Genomic DNA, 14,769 nt, shown 5'->3' with positions numbered 1-14,769 from the left:
CAGGTTCACTTTAAATTTAGATCTAAGGCATTTGGAAGAGGCGATGGAGAGCTTTTTTTTTTTTTTTTTTTTAAGACTATCAGGGAGTTACAGACTCACAAGTGAGGCAGGCCGATCCCACCGCAATCACTATCATACAGAATGAACAGGTAAAAAAAAGACATAGAATAAAATAATATGATACATCCCAACAACAATGTATGTACGAGGGGAGAACAACACTAAACTAGACTTGCAATCAGTTATGGTGGACCATTGTAGCTACTATGAGTCATGGCCAGAACAGTAGAGAAAGTATTAGCACCCACCCCCCCCTCCATTTCAGGAGATTGTGCAGCAATCTGAAATTTTTAGGATTGAAAATAATGGAATTTATGACGTGGAGTCAATCCATGAAACCAGGGCTCGAGCCATGCCAACACAGGTGTGAATAAATGTATATTACAGCCATCAGGCTCTCTCGAAAACACCAGTGATTGTCTAAACGCCGTGTCTAACATCACGTCCTCACTATATCTGAAACTGACCGTCAAAGACTGAACTCCTTGTGTTTCCTCCCGCTACTAATGTATCTATACCCGACATTGCTATTTCTGTGTGTGGTTCCACTATTACTCCCCAGCAGCATGCCCGCTGTCTTGGGGTCATACTTGACTCCGAGCTTTCCTTTGCCCCCCACATACGATCACTGGCTCGCTCTTGTTATCTGCACCTCAAAAACATTTCTAGAATTCGACCTTTTCTTACTTTTGACTCCGCAAAAACTCAGACTGTTTCTCTTATTCATTCTTGTCTCGACTATTGTAACTCCCTTCTAATCGGTCTCCCTCTTACCAAACTCTCCCCTCTCCAATCTGTCTTGAATGCTGCAGCCAGGATCATATTCCTCGCCAATCGTTACACCGATGCCTCTACCTTGTGCCAGTCATTACACTGGCTACCCATCCACTCCAGAATCCAGTATAAACTTATTACCCTCACCCACAAAGCTCTTCATGGCTCAGCACCACCCTACATCTCCTCCCTTGTTTCAGTATACCACCCTACCCGCGCCCTCCGTTCTGCTGATGACCTGAGGTTAGCATCCTCAGTAATCAGAACCTCCCACTCCCGTCTCCAAGACTATACACGTGCTGCGCCAATTCTTTGGAATGCACTTCCCAGGTCAATATGATTAGTCCCCAATCCCCACAACTTTAAGCGTGCCCTGAAAACGCATTTATTCAGACTGGCCTACCGCCTCAACACATTAACCTAATCTATCCCTGTTTGTCACAGCCACAAATAACCAGGTTCCCTGTATCATGTTCCCACATGCTTTATGCATCCATTAGCCCTCTGTGTCTGTACTGTTACACACTTAACATTATGGCTGGTCCATACAATCAGGGCAATTGTTACCACCCACCTTTCGTGTCTCCCCTTTTTTCCTCATAGACTGTAAGCTTGCAAGCAGGGCCCTCATTCCTCTTGGTATCTATTATGATCTATGTGATTATTGTTATGCTGTAATGTCTATTGTCTGTACAAATCCCCTCTGAAATGTAAAGTGTTGCGGAATATGTCGGCGCTATAGAAATAAAATTTATTATTATCAGCCACGCACAGCTTAGAGATATATCATGGCACAGGTGTAATGTTTTTACTACAAATTGAAAAGATAGGAAAAAGGGAAACTGTTGATATTGTACAGAAATTCACACTTGGCCTCACTGCACTTTTAGGCTATGTGCCCACGCTAGCGTTTTTAAACGCTCAGGAAAAGGATCCCCTTCCCAGAAATCGCGCGTCTTTTTCCGCGCGTTCTTTGCGCGATTTTGATGCGTTTTTTGACACGCGATTTCTGGGATCATTGGGGATGGCTAAAAACGCTCAGCAATGCGGGAATTAATGAGCATGCTGCGTTTTTAGCCGCTAAGCGATTCCTGAGCGGTTAAAAACGCATGCATTGGCACAAAAAGCCAAAAACGCATGCTAATTAATTTGATGCATCTTTTAGGCGTTTCTGCAGCGTCTGAGCCGGCTCAAACGCTGCGGAAACGCTTAACAAAACGCATCGTGGGCACACAGCCTTAATGTTGTCGATCATAAAAGCAAAGTTTGGCCAGAAAGACTGGACCTGTTCTTGTAGGGACCATATGAGCACATTCAGCAGCACAGAAGGGAGAGAAGGGAGATTCATCCAATAAGATCCCAGGGATCTAGGAAGCCAACAGCATCATTACCCTCCGCTTATTTGATCAGTTTTGGGTGAAGGAGAATGTTGTCAGGAGGCAAAATGGTGATCATGGTAATACGGCCAGACTACATGACCGAAAAAGCAGCCACAGTGGTGACTGAGAAGCAGGGCCGGACTGGCCATCTGGCTATTCTGGCAAATGCCAGAAGGGCCTGCTTGGTTTTGGACCACCTTGGCTGCTACATTGTTATGAGAATCTGCTTCCTTAAGACGCCCACACTGTTAGCAGTTGTGACACAGCACGAAGTCGCTGGCTTAATCACCTAACCCAGCAGGCCACGGGCATCCCTTCTGTCTGCGACCTGCCGAGGCCAGCACCAACACAGTAACATGAAAAACTGTAAAAGCTGCACCATGAACTACCAAGAATGATTACTATAGAACACTGAAACTGCATTACTGACATATGAAAAGGGAAAAAAGCGCTATATAGTGTATATATGAAATATTCATCTGCAAAATTACTATGAAAAATACAGTAAAAAAGAAGGTACTTAGCGCATAGATTGGTCAATATATGTGACCCCCCAACTGCCATGTCAAGGCATCCTTCAAAGTTGGGTCCCTGTCCTGATAGGTCACCTTTCCTGGGCAAAAAAGCAAAAGCTCTAATTGGGCCCCCAATTATTGCAAGTCTTTAATAGCATTTTAATAGTCTTTCTATATAGGTCAAAGGGACTTTTGGGGCCCCCTAGGCTCCAGGGCCCGAGTGCGATTGTAACCCTTGCACTTACTGTAGTTTCGCCCCTCATCATTGTACCGCAAGTATGCGATTTGTATAAATGCGGTCACGTCCTGACTAGTTGTGCCAGTGAAATTAGCAAAGCCATGACCACCCGCTCTCAATGCCAGCACCGGAGAATCCTCAGAGTGTGCGCCACGAGGATTCAAAAGTATAAAGTCACATAGACTAACATCATCCTCTGTACCGATCAGTATGGTGGAATTATAACTGTATATGCTGGTAAGATTTGGTTATGTTTGTTGGTATTTGTCTGTAACATTGCAATATTATTATTTTGATATTATAATAATTTAATCTTACATAGCAATATTATTGGCATTGTTAGAAATATTGGTCTTGTAATAATTCTTGTTTTCCTCCAGGCAAGGTAATATAAAATACCCCACCTAGTGCTCGGGCACAGGGACATCATGTGCCTCTGTGATTTCAAATGCCAGGGCTGAATTTTAGTCCCAGTCCGTCCCTGCTGAGAAGAATCTGTTACTTCCCTGCATTTAATGGTTGCTACTCACCTGAGTTATTGTATGTAAGAATTTCCTCTTTACACCGCTCATCACCCCTCACATATGTCTCTGTAGCATTAATATGGGGGGTCAGATCTTCACCCTGAAACAAATATTGTAAAAGTCACTGACAGATGGAGAAATAGCTTAGTTACTCACCGATAACTGTGTTTCTCGGAACCCATGACAGCACCACGGAGAGAGGGGATCCGCCCTTCAGGGACAGGAACCTACAGATAAAAAGGGCGGTACCTCTCCTCCGCCTTCAGTTGGTTACAGAGCATCAGAGGGTCTCCAGGTTAGACAACAGAAATATATACACAATATTATAATACTGCTTATTTATCAAAAGCACCGTGCCTAAACAGAAACACTCTACTCACAGAAAAAACGTGCTCACCATACTCGTGAAGGGGAGGGGAATAAGCGGGTGCTGTCATGGGTTCCGAGAAACACCGTTATCGGTGAGTAACTAAGCTATTCTCTCTCACCCATGACAGCACCACGGAGAGAATTATAGAGATTGGTAGCTTAGGGAGGGACCACGGCCTGAAGGACCCTTCTCCCGAAGGTCAGGTCAGACGTAGAGGCTAGATCTAATCTATAGTGCCTAAAAAAGGCAATGTGATGATACTTCAGGTAGATAGGCCGGGTCAGGTTTTAGGATGACTATCCTCTAGAAATTTTGTAAAAGGTGGCCCTGCTGATAAGGCTTGAATATCGCTCACTCTTCGAGCTGATGTGCCACCAGCAGCACCGTTTTAAGTGATAGGATTTTTAGGGGTGCCGAGTAAATTGGTTCAAACGGAGGGCCTGTCAGTGTTGTACAAGATTCAGGTCCCATGACGATAACCTTTGACTAGCTATTGGCCTAGATCTGGTTGCGGCCTTAATAAACCGTGCTACCCAGGGGTCAACTGCCACATCATGGTTATAGAGGGGCCTAACGCCGCTATTTGTACTTTTAATGTGTTGACCGCCAGACCCTGTTCTAGGCCTTTTTGTAGAAGTTCTAGGATCTTATCAATCTGAACCCCGTCCTGAACCTTTGCCCTAGAAGTGGATAGGAATTTTTTCCATGTTTTGCCATAAGCTCTCATGGTAACCGGTTTCCTACTTTTTTGTAGTGTAGTTATCAGGTTCCCTGAAAATCCCCTGTCCCTCATCAGTGCCCTCTTAAATTCCATGCTGTTAAATGGAGGTTCGGTGCCTGAGGATGTAACACTGGGCCCTGCGATAGCAGGTCCGGGAGATCCAGTAGGATCCACGGGTCAGTTACTGAGAGCATTCTTAGCCAGGAAAACCAGGTTCTTTTGGGCCAGAAAGGGGCTATCAGTATCATTCTTGCCCCGTCCTCCCTGACTTCGTTTAGGACCGCTGGAATGAGCATGATTGGGGGAAAGGCATATGTTAGACTCTGTGTCCATGGGAGCATAAACGCATCCAGAGTTAGAGGATTCCCCCTGGGATCTAGGGAGCAGAAGGTGTCTACTTTGCCAATTTCAAAAACAAAAAAAAACAGATCTATGTCTGGGGTCCCCCACATTTTTACAATCTGCTGAAAAATGGACCACTTTAGTACCCATTCCCCCTGTCGTAATTGGGTGCGGCTCAGAAAGTCTGCCCTTTGATTCTCTGTACCCCGGATGTGTAGGGCTGTCAGAGATAGCAGGTTTGCCTCTGCCAGTTGGAGGATTTTGGCGGATGTGTCCATTAGGGCTTGGGACCTGGTTCCCCCCCCTGATGATTTATATAGGCCACTGTGACTCGATTGTCCGAAAGAATGCGGATATGGGGATTCTGGAGCAGGGGTAGGAAGTGTGTCAGTGCATAGCCTACTGCTAGAAGCTCTTTTTGATTTGAGGAGGCTTTTAGTTCTTGATCTCCCCATACGTTCTGAGTCACCTCGTTGTTCATGTGTTCCCGTGGGACTGGCATCCGTTGTCACTATGTGTGTTATCTTTGTTACCCAGGGATCCCTTTGGACAAATTTTCCTGGTTTCCCCACCAAGCTAGGGAATGAATAGTTCTTGAATTTAGGGTAATAAGACTCTCTAGGTGTCCCCCTATTGCTGCCTGGTTGGGTAATACATCCCACTGGAGATCTCTCGTGTGTAACTGAGCCCATTGAACTGCTGGCAGGCAGGCGGATAGGGAACCCAGCAGTGACATAGCCTTCCTTAGTGTCATAGAGGGATTTTGGATTGCTCTCGCTGTAATTTGAGTGATTTTCTCCTTTTTGTGGTCTGGAAGGCGACACTCCTGAATGTTTGAGTCTAGTGTTAGGCCCAAGAATTCTTGTACCCAGCTGGGCTCCAATCTTGATTTTTTTAGATTTAGAAGCCAGCCTAGGCCTTGTAGAGTGTCCATCACCCTGTCCCTCTGTTCTCTGCATTTTTGAGCCGAGCTGCCTGCTATTAGGAAATAGTCTAGATACGGGATTATTATTGTGTCTTGTTCCCTTATATGAGCCATCATTTCTGCTATTATTTTGGTGAATACCTGCAGGGCTATCGATATTCCGAACAGCAGGGCTCTGTACTGGAATTCTTTCACCTTGCCCTTTATTGAGACGGCCAACCTGAGATATTTTCTGGAGTCTTTGTGGATAGGGACGTGATAATAGGCGTCGCTGAGATCTAACACCGTCATGTAGTAGTTTGGGAACAGGACTTTGGTGGTGGACCTGATCGACTCCATTTTGAAGCTCTGATTCCTGACGTATTTGTTTAGCTTTTTCAGATTTATAATCGTTCGAAAGGTGCCTTCTGGTTTGGTTACTAGAAAAAGAGGGGAGTAGAACCCTCTGCCCATATCCTGCAGGGGAACCTCCTGGAGGACTCCTTTTTTTTTTTTTTTTACTAGGCCTAGGACCTCGCTTTCTAGCGCTTCCTGTTCTCGCGTACTGGATCTCAGCGGCGTTGTTACATACTTTTGAGGTGGGAGAGAGAGAAAATCTATTCTTAGGCCCTCCTGGATTAGGTTTACTATCCATGGGTTGTTTGAAATTCTCCTCCAGGCTGGGAGAAAAAGGGTTAACCTTCCCCCCACCCTGGGCGTACTGTCACTTGGAGGGCTTTTTGTCTCGGGGAGAGTTATTAAAGAAGAACCCTGTCTCTCTTCTTTTGTCATCCCACTTTTGTTCCCTCGGTGGTCTCCTCTGAAAAAACCTCCTATTTGAAAGGGCCTCTTAAATGCTGCTGGCCCAAAATTTGGGAATCCTTTATTCTTGTCTCCTGCTTTCTGGAGGATGTCATCTAACGTCTCCCCAAAAAGGAATTTCCCTTCACAGGGGATTGAACATAATTTCATTTTGGTCTGTAGGTCCCCTGGCCAACTTTTAAGCCATAATGTCCTTCGGGCCGCGTTTGAAAGTGCTGCTGTTTTGGACGATAGCCTGACTGAATCGGCCGATGAGTCCGCTAGAAATGCAGCCGCTCCCCTTATTACTGGGATAGAATCTAAGATCTTATCTCTTGGTGTCCCGTCCCTCAGCTGTTCTCAAGTTGGTCCACCCATACCATTAGGGCTCTTGAGGTACATGTCGCTGCTATTGCTGGCCTGAGGTTACCGCCTGCCGACTCCCATGCCCCCTTTAGAAAGGTATCCGCCTTTTTATCTAGGGGGTCCCTGAGGGTGCCCATGTCCTCAAAGGGAAGGGCGAATTTCTTTGAGGCATTAGCGACTGCTACATCGAGTTTCAGGGCTTTATCCTAAGACGTAGATGCCTCCTCCTCAAAGGGATATTTTCTTTTAAGGGAAGGGACTGTAGTATTTTTCCTGTCTGGCTTGTCCCATTCTTTTTTGATTAGGCCCTTGAAAATTTTGTTAAGCGGAAATACTCTCCGTTTTTTCTGGCCTAGTCCGCCGAACATTATGTCCTGGACTGTTTTATCCGGCCTAGGGTCCAATACCCCCATGGTAGATCTTCCAGCTTTTACTAGTCTGTCTACCTCTTCTAGGGGAAAACAGTGACGCCCTCCTGTTTCCTCGTCTGAGGAGCCGGATTCCGAGGTTTTAGACGTGATTTCTCCCGACGTGGAACAGTCTGACTGGGAGGTTTCGATCGTGTCTTTCTTCCTCGGTTTATCCCTATGCTTAAGGGACACGAGGGCACTCTGAACCTCTGATTTAATTGCGGCCCTTAGGTCGGATGGGAAATCCGGAGTCTCCTGACAAAGAATTTCTTTTGTGCAAGACTCACATAGTTTTTTCTCCCATGATACAGGTAGGGGTCTAGTGCAAGTGGGGTATTCCCTGTTCTTTTTTGCCTTCTTCTTTCCCTAATAAGGGAGAGGTATTGTATTACAAGGGTGAACATTCACGAAGATCACTTACCCCCAAAAGGTGCGCAGCTGCAGGTACCGGTTCGGGAGATGGAGTCAGGTTCTGTATAGGCTGATCTCCTGGTGGCGATTTGCTCCTTGCCGCTGACGTACTACGCCGCGTGTAGTGACTGCTGGAACGGCCCTCTCTGTTTCGTTCCTTTTGTCTGTGGTGGTGTTGGTTGTGCTGCTGCTGCTGCTTGAGCTGCTGCCTGGCATGCTGCTCCTGTTGCTGGTTGCTATCCTCCATTATTAGGATCGCTTCCAGCCAGGAGTTTCTGTACCCACCATTTTTAAAGTTGCCACCCGCGTGACGTCACCACTCCCATCCTGCATCGCGCTGGTCGGGGAGCGCGCTTCTGCGCATGCGCCTGATTCAGGGACCCGGAAGCCGCTCCTCTACTTCTGGGGCAGCGGCCATCTTGGTACTCTGTACCATGGCGCTGCCCGCGCTTCCACCGGGTCCCCACGAGCCCCTCTCTCCTTTCCGGAGCGGCGACTCCGGCGTCTCCCCCCGCTCACCCGGCAGCCCGCATTGGCGGCTTCGGGCACCATTCCTGCCGCGACAGGGGCCTCCCCGCTGCCGAATACCGGACAGGCCGGCCCCGGACTCTTCCTTTGATACACAGGTACGCCGTACTGTGGGTCCCCCCCGTCAGGGACAGGAACCCAACTGAAGGCGGAGGAGAGGTACCGCCCTTTTTATCTGTAGGCTCCTGTCCCTGAAGGGCAGATTCCCTCTCTCCGTGGTGCTGTCATGGGTGAGAGAGAATCACATCTATGATCAGCTCTAATCCTGCCATCTCCACCGCTCTCATTACACAAGTATAAAACATATAATACTGGTGGTTAAAACAAGACTGAGCACAAGCCCTTCACAGCCGTCTACACATAATAGGGGAGATCTCATGACAACTTCTCTCCATCTACCTGATGATCCTGAGGAACATTGGGATCTTCTTGTTTATAATCCTGTGGAAGAAGAGGATGGGGACATCTCTCTGGTGTTGTCCTCTTACTGGATAGATCTGGAGCAAACACATACAGGGACTGAATTCATTCTTTACATACAGATTATAGGCCGTGTGTATTTAGTCCTGCCTATTACCTGGTGATGTGAGGGGCTGGGGAACCTCCATCATGACGTCCTTGTACAGATCTTTGTGTCCTTCTAAATACACCCACTCCTCCATGGAGAAATAGACGGCGACATCCTGACACCTTATAGGAACCTGACACATACAAAGATACTGTCATCCCCCCAATCCCTTCATAGTGTTACTGTATAATGTCCCAGCCTTCCCACCAGTGTCACCTCTCCAGTCAGCAGCTCAATCATCTTGTAGGTCAGTGCTAAGATCTTCTGCTCATTGATGTCCTCATGTATCAGGGGGTGAGGTGGAGACCCCGTGATTGGGCTCAGGGGTCTTCCCCATCCCTCAAACACAGGGTCCTGACAGCGCTCACTAGAGGTCTTCTTCACTACTGTGTAATCCTGGTTATGGAGAGACACATTAATAAGTCTCACTACAGACATTTCCAGAGTCCTCACCTCTCCAGTTCTGTCCATCTGTTATTCCCATAGATAAGAATGATGTAATGTGACGTCATCAGGATCTCTCACCTCTCCAGTAAGCCGGAAGAGGATCTCTAGGGTGAGGTGTAATATCCTCTCCGCCATCTTGTCTCTGTCCATATCAATCTTTGATGGGTAAATCAGAAAAATGTTCTTATGTAGAAGATCTTCACTGAGAGGATCCGATATTGTAGAGACCTGAATGAGAAGAAGATGAGCCGATGTAACATCATAAAAATCCTGTGTAATAATACAATTACTGGAGATAATAAGGGAAACATATGAGATTTATTATTTTACAGTATTTACCGTAGTTTTCTTCTTTACATCTACTAATAAAACCTATATATTTAGGCCACAGACAACAAGCAGTTTCCTCCTTGGAGTTGGCAGCTGAATACATTTCTCATAGACTCATCTTCCATAACGCTAATTCTCGTCTCATTTACCGACACTGGAATCGGCATTAGCAATACTGCAGGAGATATTCATTACACGTGACAGGAGAAATAACTACTTCATGATGAGGACGACATCTTCATCTTCTACTACGGCTCTAGAAACAGATTTGGCCAGAGTCGGTCACTGACTCCATCCCCACCGGCCGTCTATATGAAGGTTTCCCGTCTTCCCCGCACTGTAATCTTCTATCACGTTAGATCTCAGCTCTGATTCACACACAGAAGTTTGAGGCTTTTAGAAAAGATTTTTTTGTTTGCACAAACAACGTGGACAGAAATGATCTGATCCCAAAGCCTCCATGTACAGTGATTTATGGGGTTATTTCTGGCCTTAGACTTTCCTATATTACATGAAAAACACCAGAAAAAAGACAGATATTAAAAGGTTTCAAATGAAAATTGGCACCGACAATTCTAGCAATGATAAAAAAAATAAATAAAAAAGCAGAAGGCACATTTTATTATTTTTGAACAAGTGAATTTTTTTTTTTTTTTTTTTTTTTTTAACAAATTAACTCTTCTGGGCCCCAGAACATAGATGTACACCGCAGGGACGGCATAGGAGCGGCTGCAACAAAAACCCTGGCAGTTTCACCACTTGTTGCTGTCAAAAGCAAACATGGCATCTCAGAAGGTGTGACAGAGTCCGGCTGAATGCCCTCCTCCCCCAAGTACTCCATAGTATGAGGCGGCCTAGTTACTACGATACTTACATGCCTAATAATGGAATCTGGCCTGCAATGTACAAAGATCTATTAGGCTGGGCCAGAGGCAGCGTCCAATAAGTTACCTTTTAACGCTTCCATAATAATAATAATCTTTATTTATATAGCGCCAACATATTCCGCAGCGCTTTACAGTTTAACAGTTTTAAAACACAAGTCATAAGTAACAACGTTAACAATACAATTAGAGCAAAATAAGACGCCCCTGATGGTGAGAGCTTACAATCTACAATGAGGTAAGGGAGATACAAAGTACAGGTGTGTATTTACAATGGTGTATTTACAATGAAGGTCCAGCCATCTTGAGGGAGTGAGGGATGGATATAGTGAATGGGCTACACACACACACTTACACATAGAATGACTGATTAGTGAATGTGATAGGCCGCCCTGAACAAATGTGTTTTGAGGGAGCGCCTAAAACTATGCAAATTGTGGATAGTCCTAATTTCTTGGGTTAGAGCATTCCAGAAATTGGCGTAACGCAGGAGAAGTCTTGGAGATGAGCGTGGGAGGTGGGGATTAGTGCAGAGGTTTGTCGAAAGTTGTTTGCAGAGTGCAGCAGTCGGTAGGAAGATACCCAAGATAGGAAGAGAATCAGGAGAGAGCAGTGTCCTTAATGCCTAGTGACTGGAGCCTAGAGAGTAGGAGATGGTGGTCAACAGTGTCAAAAGCTGCAGAAAGGTCGAGAATGAGCAGAGTGGTCACTGTTACATTTTGCTGTCAGAAGGTCATTGGTAACTTTGATGACTGCAGTTTCATTCAAATGTAGGGGGCGGAAGCCGGACTGTGAAGGGTCTAGAACGGAGTGAGTGGAGAGGTAACGGGTAAGGCAGGAGTAGACTAGGCGCTCCAAGAGTTTAGAGCTGAAGGGGAGATTGGAGACTGGTCTGTAGTTGTTTTTGCAGGACGGATCGAGAGTAGGTTTCTTTAATATTGGAGTAATGATAGTGTTTGAAAGAGGATGGGAAAATGCCCGAGGAGAGGGAGAGATTAAAGATTATAGTTAGTTGAGTTGTGACGACTGGAGAGAGACTGGAGGAGATATGAGGGAATGGGGTCAGTAGTGCATGTAGTTGGACGAGAAGAAGAGAGGAGTCTGGAGACTTCTTATGTGATCAAAGTTGGAGAGTGAGCCAGGGGAAAAGCAGGGAGGGATCAGAGTCACAGCAATTGGTGGTTGGAAGCGGATTTCCTGACAGATGTTCTCTATAAAGTGGGAGACTAGGTCATCAGCACAAATGTCTGTGATAGGGGCTTGTGCTTTTGGCCTGAGGAGGGAGTGAAAGGTGTCAAAAAGTTTCTTGGGGTTGTTGGATATTGAGGACATCAGGGTGGTGAAGTATGTTTGTTTGGTGAGGTGAAGGGGAGAGTTGTAGGTTCTAAACATAAATTTGAAGTGGATGAAGTCTTCTGGTGTGTGGGTTTCCTCCGTAAGTGTTCAGCACTCCTAGAGCATCGCTGGAGAAGTCGAGTTTGCGATGTGAGCCAGGGCTGTTTAACTCTGTGTTTGGAGGTTCTGAGGGTGAGGGGCGCTACTTGGTCAAGGATGCTTCTGAGTGTATTATTGTAGTGATGAACGGCCAGATCAGGACATGAAAAAGAGGAGATTGGGGACAGTGATGAGTGTAGGGAGTCTGAAGGTGTATTAGGGCTAATTGGTTGTAGATTTCTGAATGCGTGGTAGGTAGGAGTGTGCTGGGGTGGGCGAGGATTTGTGAGCATGAAGGAGAGAATGTTGTGGTCAGAGAGGGGAAGCCGTGAGTTATTTAGGTAGGAGATTGAACAAAGCCGAACAAACACCTGGTCAAGGGTGTTACCATCCTTGTCTCAGAGGTTGAGAGCTGTGAGAGGCCTAGAGAAGTGGTTAGTGATAGAAGCTAGGATGCAGATGTGGAAGTGGGGTTGATAATGGGGGATGTTGAAGTCTCCCAGGATAAGAGTTGGTGATTCTGAGGACATGAAGTGTGGCAGCCGGGCTGAGAAATAGTCAAGGAGGTGGGTGAGTGAGCCTGGGGCCGGTATGTGACCACTACTCTGAGGGAAAGAACGGAAGAGCCTGATGATGTGGACCTCAAAAGAAGGGAACGACAGTGATGGAACTGGGGGGGGGGGGGGGGGGGATGACCTGGAAAGTGCATTGTGGGGACAGGAGTATGTCGACTTCACCACCAAGTCTGTTTGTGGGTCTCGGGGATTGGGAGAATTGTAAGCCACCATGGGAAATGGCAGCAGAGGAGACAGTGCCAGAATCCTGGATCCAGGTTTCAGTGAGGGCCAACAGATTAAGAGAGTTGTTCAGAAAGTAGTTGAGCAGGAAAGTAAGCTTGTTACATACTGACCGTGGATTCCATAGGGCACAATTAAAAGAAGGAGATGAGGTAGTGCAAGTAATATTAATAAAATTAGTATGGTTTCGATATGAGGTAGGGTCGGTGTTGAGGTTGGGGGGGATGGTGGACCAGGGTAGGGGGAGATATCCCCCGAAATCAGTAGGAGTAGGAAGATAAAGAGCAAGTAGCATTTGGAATTGTAAGAAGTTTTTTTCTGCGATATGTTTGGGCAAGATGGGCTGAGGTTTTTCTGGAAGGTAAAAAGTGCATGGGAGCTGCACATGGGAGAGAGAAGTATAGAAGGGCTGATGTGTATGAGTCGTGATGGAGGGGGGATGGGGCGGTGAATGTGAATAGCAAGAGAACACAGAGGGATAGAAATAAAGCAAATTGTTAAAGTGGAGAGCCAAGTGTGGGTTACCTGACTCCTGCCCTGACTACCTGCTATGGAATAACTGCTTTTGCTTGATGCTTAGCTAATGCGATGCTCTGTTGAATACGTGTACCCCACAGAATGTTTAAATTTATAGGCCCCCATAGATGATCAAAGACAGTAGTCCTGATTCATTCTCTATGTTATGGCACCTCTCCCAAGAAAACATCTACAGTGACCCCCACCCATGGATATACAAGAGTAAGTACTGAGAACAATGTAATGAGGCATTCCGAATTAAACTAGAAAATAAATTGTCACACAATTCCATGGAGGTGTGGTCGGTTATGAAGCAATTAACTTGGTTTAAGGCAAGTCCAGAGCGTGGGGAAGTCCATCTGCCCATGGCTAATGAAATGAACGAGTTTTTCAACAGAATGGGGGATGGAGCAGGGGAACGATCGGTAGCATTGACTTTGGGGGATAAACTGCTTTCTCTGTCTCCTCAAACAATGTGAGGAAACAGTTTAGTAAACTAGTCATTGGCAAAGCAGCTGGGCCTGATGGCCTTAGTCCACGTGTCCTTAGAGCGTACGCAAACCAACTGTCTTCCAACTCGTGCTTAACAGGAGCCTACAATTACAGAGAGAACCAATGCTGTGGAAGACCACCAGCCTAGTGACGGTTCCCAAGATCACATTTCCGACTTCCCTACACTACTATCGTCCAGTGTCCTTAACATCACATGCTATGAAGTCGTTGGAGAGAATAGTACTTGCCTACTTGTACCCGAGGGTGAGGTCCTACACTGACCCCCTACAGTTTGCGTACCAGCAGAGGTTGGGGGAGGATGATGCGGTAGTGTCTCTGCAACATACAGTACATTCATTCTTGGACAAAGAAGGAACTGCAGTGTGCGCCATGTTCTTTGACTTCTAAAGTGCTTTCAATACCTTACAGCCGCCCTTACTGCAAAATAAGTTGACTAATATGGCAGAAGATGAGGGGATGGTGAATTGGATAAGGGACTTCCTGACGGACAGACCGTTTGTAAGGATGGGATAGGTGGTATCTGGCAGTGTACAGAGCAGTGTTGGAACCCCTCAGGGTACAGTGCTGTTGCCCTTCCTCTTCACATCGTATACAGCTGACTTTCAGTATAAATCAGATCTCTGTCACCTCCAAAAATTCTCAGATGACTCAGTGATTCTAGGGGGCATTGTGGGGGACCGGGGGAGGAGGAATATGGAAGAGGTGGTTTCTGACTTTGTGGATTGGTGTCAGACTAACTGTCTAGAACTAAATATGAAGAAAACCAAGGAGATGGTGGTGAGTTATAGAAGGAAAAAGGATGATTACTTACCGATAACTATTGCTGGCCAGGAGGTGGAGATGGTTGAGAGCTACAAATGTTTGGGGGTCCACCTTGACAGCAAACTCAATTGGAGGTGTCATACGGAGAAGGCTTACAAGAAGGGAAAGAGCAGAC

At 46.2% G+C, this 14,769-nt stretch overlaps 2 protein-coding genes across 6 annotated transcripts in view; one reads left to right on the top strand and one right to left on the bottom strand.

Moving 5' to 3' along the window:
• The window catches only part of LOC141094141 (uncharacterized), a 392,749-nt gene that overhangs the window by 160,321 nt on the left and 217,659 nt on the right, over positions 1 to 14,769 (top strand). The window lies entirely within an intron of this gene.
• Positions 1 to 14,769, bottom strand: part of LOC141094142 (uncharacterized) — a 43,297-nt gene that overhangs the window by 14,773 nt on the left and 13,755 nt on the right. For 3 of the 5 annotated variants that reach the window (XM_073579881.1, XM_073579882.1, XM_073579883.1), the window contains exons 2-6: positions 9,437 to 9,586; positions 9,128 to 9,307; positions 8,921 to 9,044; positions 8,743 to 8,840; positions 3,497 to 3,590 (exon numbers count right to left, since the gene is read on the bottom strand). In XM_073579881.1, coding sequence (XP_073435982.1) covers positions 3,497 to 3,590; positions 8,743 to 8,840; positions 8,921 to 9,044; positions 9,128 to 9,307; positions 9,437 to 9,586 — 646 coding nt within the window. Of the gene's footprint in view, positions 1 to 3,496; positions 3,591 to 8,742; positions 8,841 to 8,920; positions 9,045 to 9,127; positions 9,308 to 9,436; positions 9,587 to 9,697; positions 10,191 to 14,769 lie in introns of all 5 variants that reach the window. The other 2 variants (XM_073579884.1, XM_073579885.1) reach the window with 1 other exon arrangement.

The sequence above is a fragment of the Dendrobates tinctorius genome, unplaced genomic scaffold, assembly GCF_039654945.1.
Source record: "Dendrobates tinctorius isolate UK_male_01 unplaced genomic scaffold, ASM3965494v1 ptg000063l, whole genome shotgun sequence".
NCBI lineage: Eukaryota > Metazoa > Chordata > Amphibia > Anura > Dendrobatidae > Dendrobates > Dendrobates tinctorius.
The sequence above is the reverse complement of the archived record's forward strand: the minus strand, read 5'-3'. Positions and strand labels throughout refer to the sequence as shown.